At 31.3% G+C, this 25,624-nt stretch overlaps 1 protein-coding gene across 1 annotated transcript; it reads right to left on the reverse strand.

Annotated features, from left to right (window-relative positions):
• Positions 1–9,376: 9,376 nt before the first annotated feature.
• Positions 9,377–10,057, reverse strand: LOC136978137 (uncharacterized). Its single transcript, XM_067273795.1, has one exon. It carries the CDS (start codon positions 10,055–10,057, stop codon positions 9,377–9,379), a length of 681 nt encoding a protein of 226 aa, XP_067129896.1.
• Between the last annotated feature and the right edge of the window lie 15,567 nt (positions 10,058–25,624).

A 25,624-nucleotide genomic window follows, 5' to 3' on the forward strand; every position in this document is an offset into this window, starting at 1 on the left:
TTGTTTCTTTATTGTAGCATATAATTTGCAAGAACTGGTAAAAATAAGTTTTCAAATTTAATACACGCTAGCTTATTCGGCATACACTCTATTCTAATGTGATTTATTATGCGTTATCGTTTTCATGAAAAGGCTACTTATGTCCACTGTGTCTCCGTTCATTATGATTTCGTTTTTGTGTGTAGCATTTTTTTCGGTACACCATTTTATTTTCCCTTCATATTAAAATAATTTTGAACTTTTGCAAAACTTTCTGTATACGAACGAGACAAGGCTAGCTCAATCCACCTGCCACATACTAACCATTATTTAAATGTTCAAATTATGGTAAATGCAAAGAAGCTTCTTCTAAGAAAATAAGACGATAAATAAAAAGAATTGAAAAACAGAGTTCCTAAACGGAAATCACAAGATACATGACCTGCCATATGATTTTTTCTGACATGACACTTTAGTCATGTGTGCCCTAAGTCTCTCAAGTCACGTGCATGCTAAAGGACGAAAGGTTGCGTAATTTATTATCTTTAAATAAACTTCACACATATTCATTTTCGATTATTTAGCATATCCAAAAATATGTTATTTATCTGTTTAAGAAATAGCCGAAACAAAAACAGTGCATTTGACATGGCTTCGTTTGCTTTTTTTCAGTAATAATTTCATGAGTAATTTTAATAAATAATTTATATTCTATTTTATTTTTTATATAATATTTGGAGAAACTGGCGACAATTCTATAATACTCTAATTACTTATCGAATCTCGTTATCAGATTTTTAATATTTGTATATTTCAATATAAAATTATATGACGAATACGTAGGTTTTTCCATAGACACCCTACATAGTCCTGTTTAAAATAATTTATTGCATTGCCTATAGATATAATGAGGTGCACTAGATGTCAACCGAAATAACGAGTCATTCGGTTTTTACTTTAAATTTGTATTCAGCTATTTAAATTCAAGCAGTAAAACAAAAATGGTTTTATAATCGAAATCTCTGATTTACTCTGATGTGATTACATAAACGATAAATATTTATGCTACTTCTTTTGTGTTACATACTCGAATTGCGAATGGGAATTGAAGAAACCATTCCCGTGGAAAGCTTCGATATGCTATTCAAACTGTAGTACTAATTTCAATACAATCTAGTTGTTGTGTCAAATCAAATCTAATTTCTGTAATGTCAACATTCGAAAAAATACACCTAGACTCGTTGTGCATTACAACAGTCGTATAACATAAATTAATTACAAGCGTGCTTCAATGCTCACTATAAAGCAACGTTTAGTTGTATACAGTAGAGAGTCGTAAATCGGAATCAATTGGGGAATGGGGTGGTTCAGATTAGTCATTTGTTCCGATTAACAATTATGTACGAAAAAATATATTAACCTGTCCGATGTTCAAATTTTTCTCCGTTGTGTGTCGCTTTCGTATTGAATTTTCGTCGATTTTAAGCCTAACGAAAATTTTTATAATAATAATCGAGGCTATCGTATCGTTAAAAATTATTTCTGCATTTTGTACAAACAAAATAAATATATTAAAGAATATATAAACATGAAAATTATACTTTAAAGTAAATCTAGTATCAAAAACGTTCGATTCAGCACGACACAGTCCGACTGAAAATCGTGCCGATTACCGGCGATTCCGATTACCAGGGTTCCGATTAACGACTCTCTACTGTATTTATATATTTTTCTACAGACTTTATCTATAGTTTCCAGTTCTAAATTTTTGGCTTTCAGATTATTAATTTACATGCAATTATATCAAAGACTTAACTGTCAATTGGTGAAACTCTCTTTTATCACATTTTATGGGTATTGTTGCTCAAACCAGTAGAATATGAAAAAAAGTTAGTAAGAACAAGAAACTTCATTAACGAATACAGCATTATTACGTTAATTTAAAAATACGATTAAAAATTAATTAACAGTATTCAATGGCCTCACTCTGCGTTTTCTGCTTGTTATCTTTTTTATCTTGTTAACTAGAATTTCTGTAAGAAATACTACAATAGAGATCAAATATCCTGCAAGTAATAAATAGAGTAGACCAATAATATCATCTATTTTCAGCGGTTCTTCGTTATTAGTATCGATTGTCTTATCATCGTAGAAGAAGTCTTTTCTTCTTTTCTCAAGAAGAATGTCTCTGTCAATTTTCTCAGATAATCCACTTTGTTCAATGCGATTTACCCTGTTAAATATAAATATATACTATTACTCTGCAGTATTAGACTTCTGTATACATAGAGTACTGTACATTACTTGAGATAGGAAACATAGTAGACATATTTGAGTTACTGAAATTATTCAAAATCTATTTTCACAATGAAATTGTTAAACCTGTTGTACGGTTTATGTATTAAATGAAAGCATTAAATAAAAAAGTTACTAAAAATTCTTTGTGATTACTCCAATTTAACAATTTAAATTATGAAGAATTGCAATTTCAATTATTTATTTTCATCTTTAAACATTTAAATATTAGCTCTTTCATTATTTGTCATAAAGAAATTACCCCCAAAAACTAATTTTTCTTTATAAATTAAATAAATTTTTATTAGAATTTATAAAAATCAATACCTCATATCTTGGAGCGTGCCCCGTTTTACAAAGTTCTACTAATATTCAGTGATTGAGTGGATAAAACTACCGAACACTAGTAGTTGAACGCTCCTTTATACCTAAAACATTTGAATGTCTACATGTAAATTCACGTGTTTTATTGTAAATGTGTGACATCTAAACAGTAGCCCATAATAAAGAGGAAACTTACATATAACTTATGAATTTAGATGATTTCATTACTGTATTATAATCTAATAATTATGTTAGTTTCATATGGTGTTAATTAATTTTAGTATGAAAATAAAAACTGCTTTTTATATTTTACTCATAAAAAAAGACGTTATGATGTTAGCGAAGTGATGAGAAACTGTGTTTTTTATTTATCATATATATACAATATAAAGTATTAATCATTATTTTTAAATATGACATTGTAAGGTAAATCATAGTTAGACGTTAGATGAAATTTCTGCAAGATAAAAGCTAAAAAATAAATTTTATTTTAAAAACCTAGAAATGTCAATAAAGTAAAACTTCGATATTTTCGTGTTTTCAATATTTTATAATTTTATCTAAATATTATAAAATTTTTATGTACGCCATTACATATGAGACTTGAACATTTGCGGAGATTGGCATATGTGGAACGTTCTGGATTGAATTTCTGGCATATACCCAGGAATAATGCAGTCCATTTGGATTATTGATATAAATATTTCATTATCTATATGTTACCGTTAAAGCTCGAAAGCCGTTAATGGGTACATTACCTAGCTAATTTCCAAATAAACTAGGGTGATCCGTTAAAGTTAATTCGTTAATTGTTCCATTTCTCAAATTACATAGTACGTAATGTGCAGATTACTTAAATCATCTGCACATTACCTAGGTCAGTATTTCTCAAACTTTTTGGTCCGCGACCCCCTTTTGCACTTATAAATTTCAAAGGACTTCTGAAGAATGAGTATGTGTAGTAAAACATCCCGGAGAGAGGGTGTAATTTAAATTCAAGAGGAGTTAATTTCTTTTGTTTAATTAATCTATTCAATGTTGAAATTTTTCTCCGTTGCGTTTCGCTTTGCGTTAAATTTTTGTCAATGTTTAGACTAACATAGATTTTTTTTAATTATTTTTTTTTTCACAGACAAAATAAATATATTGAAAAATATAAAAACAAAAAAACATTGTATTTCGGAAGTTAATCAAGTATCAAAACGTTCCGATTCAGCACAATACAGTCCTCAAAAATAAAAGCAAATCTTACAACTTACGATGGGAAAAAAGTCTCGTTCAAATACTGGCGCGTCCCGAAGTACCCTCTCATGGTCACGCCAGTGTTGCCAGCTAAAAACGCATACCAACTAAAATAATATTGGAGTAGCCCAAGACATAGCTAAATATTACAGCTCCACAGCACTAGCGGAAATTCAAATTTGCCGACTGAAACGCTTTCGGTTGATCGGTTTTCGGATAACGACACTCTGCTGTATTTCTAACTCGACTTGCCTACAGACACAACCCTGCTAGTGAACACCGTTCCAAATGACAACGCTGTTCTATCATTAGTTTAGGCGGAAAGTCGTAACACGGGAGATTCCCGAATAGCGCACAAATTTATAAATATTTATATTTTTTTTTTTTCGAAGTTCGTCGGATGTTAAATTTTTATTTAATAAAATAAGACATAGTCGCTCTGGAAACATTTTTTACTTTCCTAGATGATCTCCATTTTTTCTTTTGTTCTAGAACAATTTTTCTTATAGATGACCGGACCTTTCTTTAGAGGCTACTCAGCCATCCAATATTTAAAAAAAGTTCTTTAAAAACAAGGTTAATCCAATTAAAATTATAAAAATAATTTCTTAAAAATTGGGAAATGGGATCTTACGACGTCCTTTCTTACATCCATGTCCATTCGGGAGTTCGGGCCTTTATCCACTCAAAAATGCGCTGGAAAATGTAGATTTTTTGACTCGATCCCTCTGGCGACGATTTTTCATTTTAAGTTTTTCGAAGTTCGTCGGATGTTAAATTTTTATTTAATAAAATAAGACATAGTCGCTCTGGAAACATTTTTTACTTTCCTAGATGATCTCCATTTTTTCTTTTGTTCTAGAACAATTTTTCTTATAGATGACCGGACCTTTCTTTAGAGGCTACTCAGCCATCCAATATTTAAAAAAAGTTCTTTAAAAACAAGGTTAATCCAATTAAAATTATAAAAATAATTTCTTAAAAATTGGGAAATGGGATCTTACGACGTCCTTTCTTACATCCATGTCCATTCGGGAGTTCGGGCCTTTATCCACTCAAAAAATGCGCTGGAAAATGTAAATTTTTTGACTCGATCCCTCCGGCGACGATTTTTCATTTTAAGTTTTTCGAAGTTCGTCGGATGTTAAATTTTTATTTAATAAAATAAGACATAGTCGCTCTGGAAACATTTTTTACTTTCCTAGATGATCTCCATTTTTTCTTTTGTTCTAGAACAATTTTTCTTATAGATGACCGGACCTTTCTTTAGAGGCTACTCAGCCATCCAATATTTAAAAAAAGTTCTTTAAAAACAAGGTTAATCCAATTAAAATTATAAAAATAATTTCTTAAAAATTGGGAAATGGGATCTTACGACGTCCTTTCTTACATCCATGTCCATTCGGGAGTTCGGGCCTTTATCCACTCAAAAATGCGCTGGAAAATGTAAGATTTTTTGACTCGATCCCTCCGGCGACGATTTTTCATTTTAAGTTTTTCGAAGTTCGTCGGATGTTAAATTTTTATTTAATAAAATAAGACATAGTCGCTCTGGAAACATTTTTTACTTTCCTAGATGATCTCCATTTTTTCTTTTGTTCTAGAACAATTTTTCTTATAGATGACCGGACCTTTCTTTAGAGGCTACTCAGCCATCCAATATTTAAAAAAAGTTCTTTAAAAACAAGGTTAATCCAATTAAAATTATAAAAATAATTTCTTAAAAATTGGGAAATGGGATCTTACGACGTCCTTTCTTACATCCATGTCCATTCGGGAGTTCGGGCCTTTATCCACTCAAAAATGCGCTGGAAAATGTAAATTTTTTGACTCGATCCCTCTCGGCGACGATTTTTCATTTTAAGTTTTTCGAAGTTCGTCGGATGTTAAATTTTTATTTAATAAAATAAGACATAGTCGCTCTGGAAACATTTTTTACTTTCCTAGATGATCTCCATTTTTTCTTTTGTTCTAGAACAATTTTTCTTATAGATGACCGGACCTTTCTTTAGAGGCTACTCAGCCATCCAATATTTAAAAAAAGTTCTTTAAAACAAGGTTAATCCAATTAAAATTATAAAAATAATTTCTTAAAAATTGGGAAATGGGATCTTACGACGTCCTTTCTTACATCCATGTCCATTCGGGAGTTCGGGCCTTTATCCACTCAAAAATGCGCTGGAAAATGTAAATTTTTTGACTCGATCCCTCCGGCGACGATTTTTCATTTTAAGTTTTTCGAAGTTCGTCGGATGTTAAATTTTTATTTAATAAAATAAGACATAGTCGCTCTGGAAACATTTTTTACTTTCCTAGATGATCTCCATTTTTTCTTTTGTTCTAGAACAATTTTTCTTATAGATGACCGGACCTTTCTTTAGAGGCTACTCAGCCATCCAATATTTAAAAAAAGTTCTTTAAAAACAAGGTTAATCCAATTAAAATTATAAAAATAATTTCTTAAAAATTGGGAAATGGGATCTTACGACGTCCTTTTCTTACATCCATGTCCATTCGGGAGTTCGGGCCTTTATCCACTCAAAAATGCGCTGGAAAATGTAAATTTTTTGACTCGATCCCTCCGGCGACGATTTTTCATTTTAAGTTTTTCGAAGTTCGTCGGATGTTAAATTTTTATTTAATAAAATAAGACATAGTCGCTCTGGAAACATTTTTTACTTTCCTAGATGATCTCCATTTTTTCTTTTGTTCTAGAACAATTTTTCTTATAGATGACCGGACCTTTCTTTAGAGGCTACTCAGCCATCCAATATTTAAAAAAAGTTCTTTAAAAACAAGGTTAATCCAATTAAAATTATAAAAAATAATTTCTTAAAAATTGGGAAATGGGATCTTACGACGTCCTTTCTTACATCCATGTCCATTCGGGAAGTTCGGGCCTTTATCCACTCAAAAATGCGCTGGAAAATGTAGATTTTTTGACTCGATCCCTCTGGCGACGATTTTTCAATTTTAAAAGTTTTTCCGAAGTTTTATTAAAGTTTTATTAAATAAAAATTTAACATCCGACGAACTTCGAAAAACTTAAAATGAAAAATCGTCGCCAGAGGGATCGAGTCAAAAAATCTACATTTTCCAGCGCATTTTTGGGTGGATAAAGGCCCGAACTCCCGAATGGACATGGATGTAAGAAAGGACGTCGTAAGATCCCATTTCCCAATTTTTAAGAAATTATTTTTTATAATTTTAATTGGATTAACCTTGTTTTTAAAGAACTTTTTTTAAATATTGGATGGCTGAGTAGCCTCTAAAGAAAGGTCCGGTCATCTATAAGAAAAATTGTTCTAGAACAAAAGAAAAAATGGAGATCATCTAGGAAAGTAAAAAATGTTTCCAGAGCGACTATGTCTTATTTTATTAAATAAATATTTATATTGTTTTTATTATTTATATGCGCAATTTATTTAAGTAAAAATTATTTTATATATTTTTTTATTTCTATTATTTTTAAATATGAATCCATAGTAATTTTATAAAATATTTGAAAAAATTGATCTGGCATCAATTTTTCAGCGACCACCCAAATATTTTTTACAACCCACTTCGGGGTCGCTACCCCTCACTTTGAGAATCACTGGCCTAGGTATTTTACAAAATGGAACAATTTTCGAAACTTTCGAGCTTTTAGGGTAACATATCCACGAATTAACAATACAACTTTCGTATTAAGTATTAAATATCAGATATTGATCGCATAGTTGTGGCAAGTTACTTCCAGTTTTTTCCTCATTTCTTAAATATGTCATCCCATTCTAAAGTGTTATGGAAGCTTCACATTTTTGTTTTGCAATACCACGTAGTTCGCTGTAGCAATTGTGATATTTATGATTATCTTCAGTTATTACTCTTCTTCTTTGTCCTGGCCTATATCCCAGATTATTTGGAGTCAGCCCGGAATGTCAATTTGCGCCACGTTAGTCTATCTCTAACTGTTTCTTCGTCCACTCCCCAGTCCATCATATCCGTATTTACACACTCAATCCACCTCTTCTTAGGTCTTCCTCTACCTCTATCTCCCTGTACTTTCATATTTAGTGCCTTTTTTGTTACATGTTCCTCATTCCTTCTCACCAAATGTCCAAACCATGTCAGTCTATGGCTTTTTATTTTTTCTGAGATAGATGCTACTTTTAGACTTCCTCTAATGTAGTCATTTTTAATCCTATCCATCCTTGTGACCCTGCACATCCACCTCAGCATACGCATCTCCGCCACATGCAATCGCTTCTCGTCGGTGGCTGTCGTTGGCCAGCACTGGCACCCATACATAAGCACGGGTCTGATGACAGTTTTATATATTAGCCCTCTTACTTTAAGTGGCATGCGTTTGTCACAAGTAATTCCTGTCACCTGTTTCCACTTTAACCACCCTGCATTGATCCTTCTAGTAGTCTCCCTATCAATGTTGCCATCTTTCTGCAACAGTGATCCTAAATAGCAGAATTCAGTACTCTCTGGCAATGGTCTTCCATTTAGTTTTAATGAACCAGTACCAGGGAGACCGTCAAAGTTACAGAACATATACTCTGTCTTGATTTGGCTGATTTTTAGTCCTTCATTTTCCAGCACATGTTGCCATTTGTTTAGTTCCTTCCCTGTCCTCATCAATGAGAACTATGTCATCTGCAAACAGCACACACCAGGGTACGTCCTCTTGTACAGCAGATGTTATCGCCTCCATAACAAATAGGAAGAGGTATGGGCTGAGTGCTGACCCCTGATGTAATCCCACTCTTACTTCAAACATGTCCGTCAATCCGGCTGCAGTTCTAACCTGCGTGCTGGCCCTATAGTACATATCTTCAATTGTTGCAATGTATTGAAGCGGCACGCCTTTCTTCCTAAGTGACCACCAAAAAACTTCTCTTGGGACTCTGTCATACGCTTTTTCCAAGTCTATGAACACCATATGCAGGTTTTTCCTCACAGATCGGTACTTTTCCATCACCTGTCTCACCACGAATATGTCGTCTGTAGTACTCCTCCTAGGCATAAATCCAAACTGGCCTTCAGTGACACTAGTTTCCTCTCTAATCCTTCGTTCAATTACCCTTTCAAAAAGTTTCATTGTGTGAGCCAATAGTTTTATTCCCCCTATAATTATTACATTCCTGCACATCCCCTTTTTCTTTCCAGATGGGTACTAAATAGCTTTTTCTTCATTCATTGGGTATAGTTCCCTCTAACAGTATTTTGTTAAACAGCTCTGTTAACCAGTCTGTTCCCTCCTCTCCTAGGACTTTCCATACCTCATTTGGTATCTGATCCGGGCCCACTGATTTCCCATTTTTCATTTTATTCAATGCCAGCTTTACCTCCCCTTTCTCTACCATGCCTACTAGGCCAATATTTGGCTCTACATTTTCAGTGTTAGTTTGTCTGTCATTCTCCACGTTCATAAGGTCTTTCGAGTATGTTTTCCACTGGGCCTTAATTTCTTCATTTTTAGTTAACACTTTGCCATTTGTGTCCTTTATACACTTGATATAGGACATATCTTTACTCCCTCTGCCTCTCATTTTTGCAAGTCTATATATGGCTTTCTACCCTCTTTTCCCGTGAGTGATCTATACATTTCGTCCTGGGCTTGCGCCTTAGCTGTGGCAACCACTTTCTTCGCCTTCTTTTTCATCTGCACATTGACCACTCTTTTCTTTTCCCTTACCTTATTATCTCCTTTCTCCTTCTGCCAACTTTTAAAAGCATCTTTTTTCTCTCTTATAGCTTTCTTTACTTCTTCATTCCACCACCATACCTCCTTCTCTATTTTCCTAGCTGGCTTAGTTTCTCCCAGAAGTTCCTTTGCAATCCTTCGTATTTCCCTGGCCACCTGTGTCCACCATTCATCTACCGAGTCATCGCACTTCGTGTTCCGATTAATAACACTTATTACTTTTTCTCTAAACTTTATTGCCCTTTCTCCTTTTAACAACCACCATTTAATTTTAGGTATCAGTTTATCTTTATACTTAATCCTATTAAGATCAATCTTTAATTCCATTACTAAAAGTCTATGCTGACTAGTCAAGTCTTCTCCTGGTATCACTTTACACTCCTTAATCTCTTTTAGAGTAGTCCGTCTTGTTAATAGGTAGTCTATTTGTGTTTTATGATCCCTGCTCTTGTAAGTTATTAAATGTTCTTCACATTTATCAAAATAAGTGTTGACCACGACTAACTCATAGGCGGTGGCCATTTGCAAGACACATTCTCCTTCGAAATTATTGTAAGGTATTGGTAAATTATATATATTATTATATAAGGTAAATTATTGTGAGGTATAATAACATTAATTCTACATATTATACCAAATATATTGAACTTACGCGCTAACATTATACAAAATTATACTAATTAGTTTAATTTGGCTAAAATGACGTGTCGTCTGACGTTTATTGCTAGTCGATTCTTTCTACAGAGAGACCATAACTAGTACTGTAATGTTCAGTGGCATTGTCCACTGGAAAATTATAACAAATACATTCTGTATACTTACGTTTTAGAGATTTCTTCAGCATAATTCATTTTGATCATGTTAATTTGTATTAATTCAAATCTCGTAAAAAGTATGTCTTCTGAGATGAAGACCTGTTCTTTTTGCCAGATAGTCAGGCTCAATTCGATTTTCTGTTTTGATGCTAGCACGGCGTGAGTTCCATCAAGTACTTTTTCAATTGATTTTTTAAACACGTCGTCATATCTTTGAACCCGTTCATTATTTAATACCATCTTTATTGGTTCTTCATTACCCTCTTCATAATGCACTACTATCTCTAATGGTTCTTCATAAACCTTTTGAACGTTTTCATAAAAAGTTTTGATGACATCATTTTTAATTATTTTCCTATTGTCGTTCGTCTAAAAACATACGAATAAATGAAATTAATGTAAATTAATATACACACGCAACTTTAATATTTTTTATAAAGGATGTAACGTACAGTTGCAAATTCGTAGTGCACCAGAATTTATGTATAAACATATTTAATTATAACATTATATTATATAATTATAACATTATAACATTATATATTTAATTATAACTATTTTCAACATATTATAATCATTTCATTTGCTCGTTAATTGTATAAGGGATTCATAGCAACGATGTTTTTGTAGGCGTACATTTAGCTAGAATATTTACTCTAGCTAAATGTACGACTATTTAGCTAGAGTATTGATACTCTAATAAATACAAAAATAAAAACAATATTATGTGTTATAATTCAAATTAAGGGATTCAACTTTACATGTAGCATCTACCACGTTTAATGATATTATGCAGAAATATCTGAATTATTTGTTCTAATAATAATACTGTTAAATATGATTTACACTCACGATCAATTTTCTTCAATTTAACCGCCTAAATTATTTCAATGCTGATCTGAATTTCTCAAAAATTATTAATAGGCATTTCATTTTGTAAATTATAATGGCAAAGCTAATAGACTAGGAAATTATTTTGATTATAGCGAGGAGTAAAGTCTGTTTTTCAGCAGAATAGAAATGTAAATCTCACTTTCTCTAAAGTGTATAACAATTCCGGAGGAAACGAACATTTTAAACCTTTACTTATTATATCAGAAAAAGTGTTGTCATGTTTCCGGTTCTGCAATATTGACAATTGATAGTAATGTAATTGATGTTATTATACAATTTTTTTTAAATTTTAATACTAAATTCACACCCAATATCATATTAAACGATATTTTTTAATACTTTTCTTTTTTTTTAATTTAAAACTAAAATCTTTTTTAACAGAATGACACTTACCTGTAGTACATCGTTCATAAAAGTATAAAAGTAATAATGTTCATGACTATGTTCGAATAAAGTGATATTATATCGTCCATCTTTGATTGATTGAGCTAATTCCTGAAATGTCTGAGGAATGGTTTCGGTTCCAGGATTAAGCATGAACGATGGCAAAGTGTCGACGTATCCTGATGTCAGGACAAATGAAATCAGGATCCAAGAGCCAATCAGGATACGAAACGTTATGAGAAAATAGCGATCTCCCTCTGTATCTGAAAAAAATAATTAACTGAAATAATAGTTAACTACTTACGAGAGGAATAAATACGTTTTAGTATCGGAAATTATCAATTTCTTATTAAATGAGTATACAATTTTTTGTCATTGTCATATGTAAACGGTCACAGCAATTATGCTGGGAAAACTCTAAAAATGTCAAATTTACTAACATAATCTTTTTTTTTCGTAAATACAAGCCAACTATTTTGTAAATTTTTCCTAAGAAATTAAGGAAACTAAACAAAGACTTATAAACGAACAGATGTAAACATAGTTATGTGGAGAGCAGAATCCCGTGGGGAGCCATCTGCCGAGAAGAAGAGACGAAAGAGGCCAGTAGAGGGAGTCAAGTGGAGAGAAAAAAGGCGGGAAAAAGAACATCAGGAAACAAAGCAGACGACTGTTGAGCCAGAGGAAAGCGCGAACAAGTCGGAAGACGAAAAGAAGTACTAAACTTATGACACTAATTATCATCTCCAATTATTATAAATCATGACATCAGAATTCATTGCTCATACACATTTTCGTTATATATTTTTTCTATGGAAATTGAAGTCGTGCACAGAATAATAATACTCACCTTGTCGAAGAAAGTTTCTCAATAGAATCCAAAATAATTTGGAAAAATTTGGCATTTCCTTGTTATTATACTTAATTTCTTTTTTCATTATTTTATACGAAGTTATCAAAATGACAATGAAAGAAAAAGGAATACAAATCCAAATCTGAAATACAAATTTTCATAATTATTTTGTATTATTTAAATTAGGATATTTTTTATAATACAGTGAAACCTGCAATAACGATCATCTGCAAATTGAAGTTAATTGTTCTGCAGTGTTCTCCTGTATATAAAATAACCTCCAAACAAAGACCACTTTATACAAAATTTCCAAGTTCTTTTGAATCGCCGTTGTTGAGAGGTCCTAAAGTATGTTATTTTTATGAAGTTTTAAAATTATAAAAAGGAAAATCGTAGAAATCTTTGCTCTAATTAAGAAATTGGCATTTTTTATACGTTTCATTTTGATATATTTCGCATCCATTTGTAATAGCAGTGGCCGTATAGATGACACTACTGAACTCTTGTAGTTAGATGCGAGTTTGTGCTTCGCCAACATTCTGGCTGCGTGGTTTTTCTACTTTTCTTCTATTATTTCTCACGTTGATAAAAAAGATCTTCATATTCTGTGTGTACCGTCCTTGTAAGCCAAAAAATGATTCTGGTAGACGATCATACAGCAATGGTTAGGAAAATTTTCGTTTATTTAATCAAATGCATTTCGGGTTGGTTTATTTCCCAACCCCTCTTTAGTGCTGTCAAAGAATATAAAATATAGTAAGGTTTCCGACAATATTAAACATCACGTAAATTAGAATACAACAACATAAAACTTACATATTATATGTTAATACATTTTTAAAAATATTTTTCTATATTTCGTTCGGATTGCCAAGAATGTATTGGATAACATTACAGCACTTGTAAGTAAACTGTGACACGGTCAAAACCGGATAAACGCGTGCCTTTTTAGTTTTTACTCATCTTCACCCTCATTAGGAACAATGCACTTTTACTGCAAATGTAAGTTTTTATATAAATAATCTAAATTGAATAACTGTACATATTTTTTATCAAATTGTATTAAATCACAAAAAAAATTTATATTATAGAGAATGTCATACACTTATGTGTTAAAATATAGAAAAATATTTTTAAAAATGTACCAACATATGATATGTAAGTGTTATGTTGTTGTATTCTAATTTACGTGATGTTTAATATTGTCGGAAACCTTACTATATTTTGTATTCTTTGACAGCACTGAAGAGGGGTTGGGAGATAAACCAACCCGAAATGCATTTGATTAAATAAACGAAAATTTTCCTAACCATTGCTGTATGATTGTCTACCAGAATTATTTTTTGGATTACAAGGACGGTAAACACAGAATTAGAATACACAGCAACAATACTTACTACCTTAAGATCTTCATATTTATATAATAAATAAACTATAAATATTTCAATGGAAACGTATTTTTCTTGGCACATTGGCTAAAGTGCTGCATTGATTTATACTACCGACCAGTGAATCTGATACGTTATCAAATATTTAATATTTCCCTATGTAAATTTCGACACGTATAGTGAAGTTTAATATATAGAGAAAATAATAATTTTTGAAACATTACCATTACATCGAAAGGTTTTACCAAGATAAAGGCTTTATCTAAAGGTCTTGCTGCACGTATTGCAAATGTAGTTGGAATAGGATTTATCGATGAAGAATAAGAGAAGTATTTTTCTGTGATATAATCGCCAACGGTGAAGTCTGCCTATTGAATAACATTAAATTATTGAAATACATAGTAAGAAAGAATAACTGCTGCATATAGATTTATTACCTCGTTTATGAAATCTTTTAATTCCATCCTTAAAGGAAACAAACAGAAGGTATTTAACACATCTAATATGATTTACGTAAACTGTATGAAAGAAAACTTACGTAGAAAGAAGACCATCTGTTAACAGGTCAATATATCTCCGAACAAATGTTTCATTCTTTTTGTCTAGAAGATATCCCTACAAAACAAGTTATTATCGTTTTTTAATTTTAAATATTATTGTTTGTAAGTTTATCATTTAAACATCACTTTAAATGTTCAATAGTTTTTTCTGTTCATATTAAGAAATGTTTTTCTGTAAATTCAAATAACCACAAAATGCATTTGATGGATTACAGAAGTACAAACTTATTTTAAAGCGGAATATGTTTAGCTTAATCAAAACTGCTTTCAATGAAAATCTACTGGAATGTTTAAAATTTCTTCGAACTAAACTGTCAACTGCTTCGTTATCTTGCATTAGTCAGAGTGCTTTGCATTTATATTATTAATTTTTCATTATGTGTATTAAAACATTGTTCAATAATCTTTGTCACTGTCTGAAAATTAGCGATCTGCTACTAATTATATTCTGTCGAACATTAATGAAATAAGAACAATTAATATTACAGCAATTATTATAATATACGTATTTACTTGACTTTTAAACGAAGAACACCTGTCTATATTAAATTCAAACAGACGAAATGTGTTACTTGAGATACTTTACAGGAAATTAATATTTCATTCGTTTATTTATTCGTGTCATCAGACTAAATCATATTCACATAAAAGAAAAACATTTTTTTTTGCTCTACAAGTATTTTATGTCAGTAGAGAAAAGTCAAAATGCAGAATTGAAAACTTTACCCACAAATTCCCTAAGATTCTCGGTAACAACATTTATAATTGAGTGTAATGTCAGCTAATGTGATAATTTATTTTAAAAATCTTTTATAGTTAATTATTTTGGCAAAATGCCGGTTTTCAGGTTAGGAATGTGTTTTATGAAATAATTTAAAATGCGAATAACCAGTAAAATCGTCATTTACTCCGACCCATCTTGACTTACGGAACCACTGTATCTTTCCACTCCGTCGACTTATAATAAACAAAATTAAATATCATATTTTCCTGAATATCTTTTTGCAAAATTTCGGAAATATTCAGCATATAAGTTAAATAGTGTGAATAGTGTAAAGTCGAATCTTCCACACACAATATTTCTATACATACAAGAAAACCACCCGAATTTTTCGAATTTCTCGATATTTCAGGGTTCCTGCGTCCGAAACTAAAACTCTTGACAGGTCATTTTTGAAAAATGGTCGTATCTTTTCTGTTATATATAATACAGCCAGGAAAGTAAAAATAGAATTTTAATTTCTGATGAAATAACAATAATTGTACAGACCATGCTGTTTCTGTGGAGTTGAAATGTGTAATATTTTTACTAGTTTCAATAATCGTTCCTATTTCCTCAGAACTGAAATGATTATTTTTACGTTTATATCTTCAATCATTTTATTGATTGGGTTATATGTGAATTCATTTAATTATACTGTATTATTGCTTGTTGATTACATTTCATGTCTATATTCTTTGTCAGACTGATAAGAAACATGCCCGAAATGCATTTCTGACAAACGAAAGACAACAAATGTACTTCTTACACAATGGGTAACATGTTTCCTGTATGAACTGATTACGCTGTAGTATCAGAATTGTTTTGTATATACTGTTTATATATAAAAAGAATAAATAAAAACTTACCCTCTTAACAGTGGGACAATCAGACGTGGCGCTACCACTTACTTTTAGAGAAGAAGCGCGGTAAATTTTTAAAAAATTTTCCTACACGTTTTTCTCGTTTCCAGTTAGGAAAAAAAATTTCAAACAGTTACGACTAGTAAAGAAATAATCTTTCTTTTTGTCACATAATTTTTTTATATGTGAATTTTTTTCGCGGTAATTTTTTGCTAAAATCTTTTTTTTCAACTTTATGTTAAATTATTGTGTGATTTTCCATCTGATACGATTTTTTCAAAAATTTTAAATTTATTTTCGATTTTATATAATTTTTTAATGTTTCAGGCATTTAAGTCGTGACGATTTTTTCCAACCTGCGAGTCAAATTCAAGAAAATGTAATTTACAGTTAACGAATTTAATCCAGAACAATAGATGACGTAAAGGTTGTTATGTTTACAACTACGACGCCTGGCGACTTTTCTTTTTGGACTGAAATGTGTATGAAAGTCGTCTCGTGTTCTACTTTCTGTAGAAGTGACGTAATCATTGTAAATAAAAGAAAAGTTCATTATATCTTTTATTTAAAATTTTAAAATTCGTTGTTCAAATTTACACCGAAATATTAGTAGTTTAAAATATTATCATTTGGTAAATAATCTTACTTTGCATATAATAAATTTAAATAAATCGAACTTTAAGAAACAACAAAACAATAAAAAAATGTAGAAGTATTTTTATATTCATCTTCAGATTTATTACATATGTTATTGTCATTAACCGATATTCAGTTTTCAAAACAATATTCATCATTGGCATTCATCAGTAAAATAAGGCATAACTTCCCTAAAACACATTTCACTGAGAGAGTCTGCTTCACTCTGTCAAAATAAACAGTCGGCAATCCAATGTGTTGCCTACTTTCTCTAACATAGTAAAACAAAGTAATTTACAGTACAACGATACACATGAACACTAACCATAATAACCGATACAAATTGTTAAAGTATAAGTTCTTTTAAAATTCTCCAAAAAGTCTTTGATCTAGTTTTACGTTTTATCACTAAATTGGTAGACATGTCTAAATAACACGCTTATAAACACTCATAAACATAAATGTTTCGGAACTAGATCTAGATAATTATATGCACAAATAAATTAGACTAATAATACATACCTCCACTTATATCCAAGTATTATATCCAAAAATCAGTTCTCGCTAATAATCGAAAAATAAATTATTTTCCACTTATTTTTCTGAATTTGAAATGAATTCACACTAAACTTTATGCCTTAAAATATCCATTAAAATTAACGCAAATCAACGCAGAATGTATCAATCCACGTAATAAAAATTTATTGCAGTGAACTTCGAAAAATAATGAGAATATACAAACACCAAACTGCGCTTAACGAATTCTGGCGCAATCTGATTACATACAATAGACAAAATGAAAGTGCTCTTGTCCAATGTCATCATCACCTGATGATAAGTTTCTGAATAAACGCTAAAAGTTTTAAAAAATTCTTCCATATAAATCGACGAATTTAATTAATACACAATAATTTAATCTGTTTAATAAAGATTAAATAATTTACCATTATAACTATGCAAAATAGATATAAAATAAATCATTGCGCAAAATCTCCCGCGAAACATCAGATTACTAGTTATCGTTAAGTGGATTGAAGCTTTTTTGCAAAACACTAAAAATTTTATATAATTATTTTACTAATTCAGTCAAATTTAAATAATATAAAATGTCTAGATCTGTTTAATAAAGATTACTAATGTATCTATCACTAATATGCGAATGAGATATGACAAAGATCACTGTAAAAAATTAACCCCCAAGTTGATCACGTGACCTAAAGCTAACACCAAGAAATATAAAGAAATATGTTTAAAATTAAATTTTTCAGCTTACATCGCAGATATTGTAAAAATTAAGCCATCTATTATTTTTAATTAAGCATTTATAATTTAGAGTTTCCAAGTGATTTTACTGTGAAATTCAATTTAGTAAACAGAAACACAGATAAGCTATTAAATATAAACAGCACAATACAATAATTTTTCGTAAATTGAGTGTAAATACAGAAAAAAACGAAATTATATGAAAGATGCGACAAACAAGCTTAACATCCCCAGAACAGAGCTTATAATCTGTTGTCATTTTCAGCCTGTTTCTACTTCGACTGTTTTATGTTGGTAAAAAGTTAATATTTTGATGAAAAGTACATGTTCTTAAGTAAAGAAACGATAAAAGTATCGAAATATTATATTCACACACACAAAAATATTCATGTATATCGACATTAGAAATTTGTAATGAATTTTAAAATGTCCTGGATAGACATACCGTGTGATTGTCTGTTTCTTCTGTCTTATTTTGTTTTTCTAAGTAAAAAGAAAATACCTTTTATAACTATTAATATTATAAACATTTTTTTTTATATGTTACCTTCAATTACAGCTGCAAACTTTAACATGTGGAGCATGTGACAAAGAATTACTATATCCATTATTACTTTATTTTGAATACACCTGATACCCATGACAATTATATATTAACCTACTTTAAATTTTACTATTTTATTTAAAAGTCATTTTAAACGTTATTATTACATCAAATTATGAAATGGAATGTTTCAAGTGTAAGAGTAAGAGGGGAGGAAAGAAACCATGCGTGGAAAAAAAAATATGTTTTTATCTAGATTATAATAACATTTACTTATATTTACGTGAAATATCGACAATTTTCTTCTATAGAAATGTATCTTGATAAAATTATTTTTTTAGATGAATGAAACTTTCAATAATACATTAGATCACAATGACTGACGTTCCTTTCTTACCCTTTCTGTAGTATGTCTTGTGTATTATTAAACATATTTTTCTAGATTATAGCATAATAATGTGTATAAAAAACTAAAAATTCTGTTAATTTGTAAACAGATATTTTCACATAAAAAGATACTGCACCTTCTGTATATTTAACGTCAGTTATTCGCGATTGAATTTTCTAAATAAACCTGTTTAATCAATAATTTATTTGAGAAAAAAATTGTTTTTGGCCCGGATTCCATATATTTATTGTTTTTCTCATGATATTATTTCAAAAATCAAAAAAATTTATACATTTGTAGTTTTGACACATGAATATTTTTGTGTGTGAATGTTTTATTTCGATACTTTTACATTTCTTCGCTAAGAACATGAACTTTTATCTTTAAATATTAACTTTTTACCAACATAAAACAGTCGAAGTAGAAACAGGCTGAAAATGACAACAGATTATAAGCTTTGTTCTGGGGATGTAAGCTTGTTTGTCGCATCTTTCATATAATTCGTTTTTTTTCTGTATTTGCACTCAATTTATGTACAAATTATTGTATTGTGCTGTTTATATTTATTAGCTTATCTGTGTTTCTGTTTACTAAATTGAATTTCACAGTAAAATACTCAAAAACTCTAAATTATAAAAGCCACAAAAATTAAATGGCTTAATATTTAAAATATCAACTTAAAATGGATAAAAGCATTATTAGATAATTATTATTTATTCGTGTATATCGACTTTCTTCGAAGAAATAATCATTTATTGTAGAATTTATATAAGCTGAAAATTATTCTGTTGTCTTAGATGAAATTTGTTACAATTTACTAATTTGTACAGAATCATTAAAGTTTAAACGATGAGATTAGTAAAAATTTATTAATTTGTACACAAACTTTAAATTTTAGATGTATTTCTTCATATTTCTTGGTGATCACATGACCGAAAGCTATTTTTATCTTTGCAAGAGTTTTCCGTATGATCTATCTCATTACTAATTTGCATATTTGTAATAATATTTTTGATAATTTTTATTAAACAGATTTAGACATTTTTTATTATTTAAATTTGACTGGATTAATAAAATAATTTAATAAAATTTTTGTTTAGCAGGAAAAGCTTCAATGTCACATGACGTTATAGTCGTCGGTTATGATTCGCGGGAGATTCTATTCCATTTTATTCTATTTGTTCTCCATTCTGGTTTATATGTAGGTTTTAGCCTGGACACCTTTCCTCTGATGAGCAGTGATAGGTCGCTTCGCGACCGATGAGCCAGCCGTTTATTGCACGGCCTCAGCGTACGCGGGGGAAACAGTGCCTTCCAGGAGGACTTTTATGGGGAACTGGCCTCCTATTCAGTCGTTATTGGCTAGGAGAAAACCCGGAAAACTCCTGGCAGCCAGCCTGTCCGAGTCGCGACGCGAACCCACGACCGAACTCGCAGTGTTCAGGGTCTGGTCACCACTGATAAGCGGCAACGAAGACTACTCGGTTATTCGCGGGAGATTTAGCGCAGTGATCTATTTTATATCTAATTTGCATAATTATAATGGTAAATTATTATCTTATATTAAACAAATTTACTTACTGTTTATTAATTAAATTCATCGGGTTTCATAAAAGAATTTTTAATATACTTTTATATTACTTTTTATATATCAATATTATATATTTATATATTATATATATAATACATTTTTATAATTATTTATTTAATATACTATTATATATTATATATACTATTATATATTTTTAATATACTTTAATAAAACTGTTACCGTTTATTCAAAAATTTTTTTGTCACGTAACGAAGTTTTTCACAGGATTATCCTATATGAATCAGTTTGTGGCAGATATTTGTAGACTGTGGTTTTGTGTGTGTGTTGTTTCTCGTTTTTTTTGAACTTCACTGTGATAAATTTTTATTACGTGGATCCATACATTTTGCGTTGTTTTTAACGGATAAAAGGTGGAAATTTACTCTGAATATAGAATTTGTTTTTCAGAATATGCTACTTTACAGAAAGAAAAGTTGAAATTAGTTTATTTTCGACAATTAGCGAGAACTGATCTTTGTTTGGGTATAAATGAAGGCATGTATTATAGGTGTACTAATTTATTTGTGCATATAATTATCTAGTTCTAATTTCGAAACATTTATGGTTTTTAGTGTTTATAAGCGTGTTGTTTAGACATATCTACTAATTTAGTGCTATAATGTAGAACTACATCAAAGAAGAATACAAAGTTCAATTAGAAAGTAGTCCCTTTATTAGCAAAATAATTTGTTGGTAGATTTTTTACATTTCAGGTGTAATTAGATGAAACTAAATGGATGTGAATATAGAAAGTAGAATATGGCAAGACTAATAGATAAAATTATTGTTACGTATTACTTGATCAAAAAATGTTAGAAAAATTTATGCTTTAAAAATTTTGTTTTAATAATTATGGCTTAGTGTCTGTATCGAAAATGTTCATCAGTTATATTTGTAATCACAATTATAAATTATGTAAAATTTAGCTTGATATAATAATACATCATTCGAATCGTAATGGCGCTTAAATTATTTATAAGATTAATTGAAGTTTTCGAATTCTGTTTGAAGAAACTGATGAAGGCAAGCATATCGTCAGTTGTATAATGAACTGAATGTAAGTAAATTAGTTGACTTTGTATGTTCTTCGATCTAGTTTTTTCGTAATATTACGATATACGAACTTTTGATTTTGTAAATTGTATTATACTAAAAACTAAAGTTTTATATAATTTTCCTATATAACGATGTATTTTTTTATGTTTCCGAACTAAATAATACTTATTAAATTGAAATTTAAGCTTTACAAAGTACTATCAATATTAGAGATGACCGTTTTACTATAAATTACTATGTGTTACTTTAATGTTGATTTTACAAAAAGTAGGTCAGACAAGGGCCGTTAAGATAATGACGTAAGTTGTTTACTTTTTCGAGTTGTATCGGTGCTCTCGCGATAGCGTCATTTACAGAAGTCACACCTACTTTTTTCTGACTTCAGCCAATTAGGAATATTAATTTTTTTAACCAAGCAGATGATGGCGGAGGTTTAAATTTGACTTATGTCGATAGATGGCCGTCTAAAATTTCATGTTTAATTTAATTTTTTTTTTCATTGTAATTTTTCGACAACTAAAGAATATTCCGAAACAAAGTTAACAAATCCAACTACTTGTGAAAGTTCTACAACTTCACAAAATGGTCCAGGTATTTTATATAAAATTTTTGCGGATACATACGTCGCTCACCACTGCCACACTATCGCCTTTGACGTATATATATGTCGCTCACTGTTAAGAGGTTAAGAATAACTAAAAATTTCTAGTTGCTGTGAAAATCGAGCCGTAATTTCGTGTAAAATTTAGAAAAATTTCAATCTATTTCTTCGTTGCGATCACAAAGAAAACATCGAAGAAAAAAAGGATTGAATATCATCGGTACTATCAACAACTGGCTGAGAAATAAAACATGCGAGTCAGTGGCGTAGCGTGGGTGTCAGCTGCCCGGGGTGGAGGAAAATTTTGCCGTTTCCTTATTTAGGTATCATTATTATTTTTTGTGAAATTTCGTTGCTTCCTTAAAGTGCCGCCCGGGGCGGGACGCCCCTGCCGCCCCCACTACGCTTTGCCACTGATGCGAGTACTAAACGATAACCAACTTAGTGTTAAAGGTGGAGAAAGTCGATTGTCGATGTATGAATAGAAAGAAGCGTACAAGTTTCCAACCAAGTACGGTCAAGACAACGCCATATAATGACAGTTTTACGTCATTTCATGGCGTACACCTCTGACCGCACACCTGCAGATGCATCGCCAAACAACCTGACTCTTTCCCAAGCTAAATCGATAGAAGGGAGGCGAGAACTTAAGTCCGGGTGGACCAGCCTAGACAGATACACACTGGCGACAGCCATTCAGTTTCCAGCAGCTATTCCCAAAACGGCAATCACAAGACAAACTCTACGAACGATGGAAAATACTTTCGTCTCGTCATATCCAGAACAGTCTTCGGATTTTCCCATAGAATGGGAAACATCTCTATCATGGATCAACCTCTACAAGACAAAGAACCACATCTCTCTCTGAGGTATTTCTGTGAACTGTTTCTCAAGAGCGAATACCAGATAGAACGCGAACGGAGCGCATAGATATTTTGTCGTGTGGCGTTAGATGTATATTCCGTATTTCTGTAGATGTATCTTTCGTATCTTTGCCTACTCTTAAATTTCGACGTTTATATTGAACTTATCTTTTTATCTTTAAACTGACAACCTGTCCCTATCAATTTTTGGGCTCTTATCGACTTGTTCGCGACCTCCCAACTCGATAATTTTGGACCTTTCTATTCATCTTTTAGTTACAATTTGTGGGTTTGGATGTGTTTAGCTCTATCTAATGTTGTCAGCATCCTGACGTCAGATAGATCTTGCAATTCCGCCGATAATTTTTTCGTACAGCCATCCAAAAGACAACGAGATCGGGTCTCACCGACCTGTTGCTGAGTATTTAGTCATTCAGGATCGCCCCCTTGGCACCTGGCTAATCTCACAAATCTCCCTGACAAAGCATAAATATGTTACTGTAAAAGACCGATATCTGGCAAATGTTGAGACTTTCCGGTGAATGTCAGCATTCAAATAGTTGTTTTGTGTATGTAGGAAATATTTGCGAAATATCATTATTTCTCACTTACACCGGCAAATGTCGACATTCAGCATGCACTGATGGGGAATGTTTAATAAAAATATCTTTATTACTGTGTAAGGAACTGAGTCCGAGCTTTATTTTTATTTTACTATTATTTATGGTTTTATTATATTTTGTTCGGGGCTTATGTTTAGTTAGGATGAAGGTTCCCCACTACTCTCTTCTTAGTAACCAAAAAAGAAGATAATAAACCAACTCACGAAAGAACGAGCGCCATAGGAAAAATCACGCGCACTTGCGCTGCCTAGCAAAAATAAACAGTCTGCAAGAAAAAAAAATGGAGGGGGGTAACCCAACACTTACTAGAAAAGAAATACTTAGTGAACCATCATAAAATATTTCAGAAAATTGTTCTAAATGCTTTGTAAACGGTTTATAAGATTTTCGTCGGAGAATTGAAGCTGCCAGAAAAAAATTTAATGTTAGAAAAACTAAGTATGTAAGTAAGGGGAGTAACCTAGCTGAATTGTGACGTCACCTCACAGCATAAAAGAAGCACGCTAACCGAAGACGATCGAGGTAACTCCTGGTCGAGGTGTACTACTGTGTGAAAAATTCGAGGCAAAGTCGAGATTGAGAATTAGGCGATCCAAAATGTTTAAAGAGGAATTCGATTGGACGATAGCAAAAGGATTGAGGAAAAATGTTCCTAGTGAGGTGACAGATAGACGTTTAGTTCGTAAGAGATTTTGTTTACAGTTCTTAAGTATTTGATTTGTCGAATTTTCAAAGGGGAATTAAGATTAAGTTAAGCGAAGTAGCTGAGTTTTATTGTCAGGTTGACTTGTTGATTTTCGTTTATAAATTTTGTTTTGGATTATAGACATTTGTACAGTACATAGTTAAATTCGATTTACTAATTAAATATATTTGAAACTTTTGCTTTCACTTGATATTTGTTGTTATTCTTACTAATTTTTTCGGTGCACGCGTAAAAGCCCAGGCCTGGCAAACTAATTTCGAATCCGCGTAAAGTACCCGTTAGGTTAACGGAAGTTTTACCGGCCGCAGTTAGTGTCGGTTTCCTAAGATACTAAAAATAGTACTTTACAACGTTAAGACAGAAATAAAACTTTTTAATATATATGTCAAAGTAGGAGAGAGCTGAAGTAACAGCGCATATAAATAAACTGTTGAATTTAAAACGAACAGTACATTCTTAATCATTAAAAAAAATAATACCAATAATAAACTTACACATTGTATAACGTTAATCACATAATATATCTTATTTTTTGCAACAACTTAAATTGTTATGACACTAAATTGCACAAGAGTCTCTTGCTTTTACAACTGCATTTAGTCGTGGAACATTTCTTTTTGCAATGACAGTGTGTTTAGCCTTGCCCTCCACTTTTCGAATTAGCTGCACCTGCTTCTTTTGTCGACATTTCTTGAGAAGAAATCTCCTCTATAGAAAGTAACATTTTTACAAATTACGAACTGATTGCGGATATAAAGCTGCTTGAATGTAGCTTTTTTGTTTCCTAATTTTTAAATCAGAGTTTTCTATTCCAACAACAACCGCCAACACATTTCGGGCATCTGTGCGACCACGGCCAACACCAGGGACTTATATCCATACGGTATCATCAATTAGAGCAGAAGGAAATTATCTTTTTGAGGTTTGTAACATTTTCGATGCTTGCAGTAGAAGATTTTCTTTCGCGGCCGCTCTTTTTATAGAAATAAATTCGTGTTGTTCCGTCAGGGCGTGATATCAAGACATGGTGGGTTGCAGCTCCTGTTCAATATTTTTCTTTGGAATATAGTGTTTGTTTTGGCTACTGCTCAAATTTTCTTCAAAAATATTAAGAATTTTTTCGCGCTATTCTTCGATTTCAATATTTGCAATTTGTTTGTCAGGCAAAGATGACGATGCTATGCATCTTTTCGGTTTTACGCAAACATGGCTTTATAAAGACTTTGGCGTCTTCCTATGTGATATGTAGTGTTCTTGGCAAGTTGAACAAAGGGAAAGCCATCTGACCATTTATTTGTATT

This window comes from Centruroides vittatus, unplaced genomic scaffold (genome assembly GCF_030686945.1).
Source record: "Centruroides vittatus isolate TY-2023 unplaced genomic scaffold, ASM3068694v2 contig_499, whole genome shotgun sequence".
NCBI lineage: Eukaryota > Metazoa > Arthropoda > Arachnida > Scorpiones > Buthidae > Centruroides > Centruroides vittatus.

Coding starts and splice junctions, on each gene's coding strand:
- LOC136978137 (XM_067273795.1), bottom strand. CDS start 10,057: ATGGCCACCGCCTATGAGTTAGTCGTGGTCAACACTTATTTTGATAAA.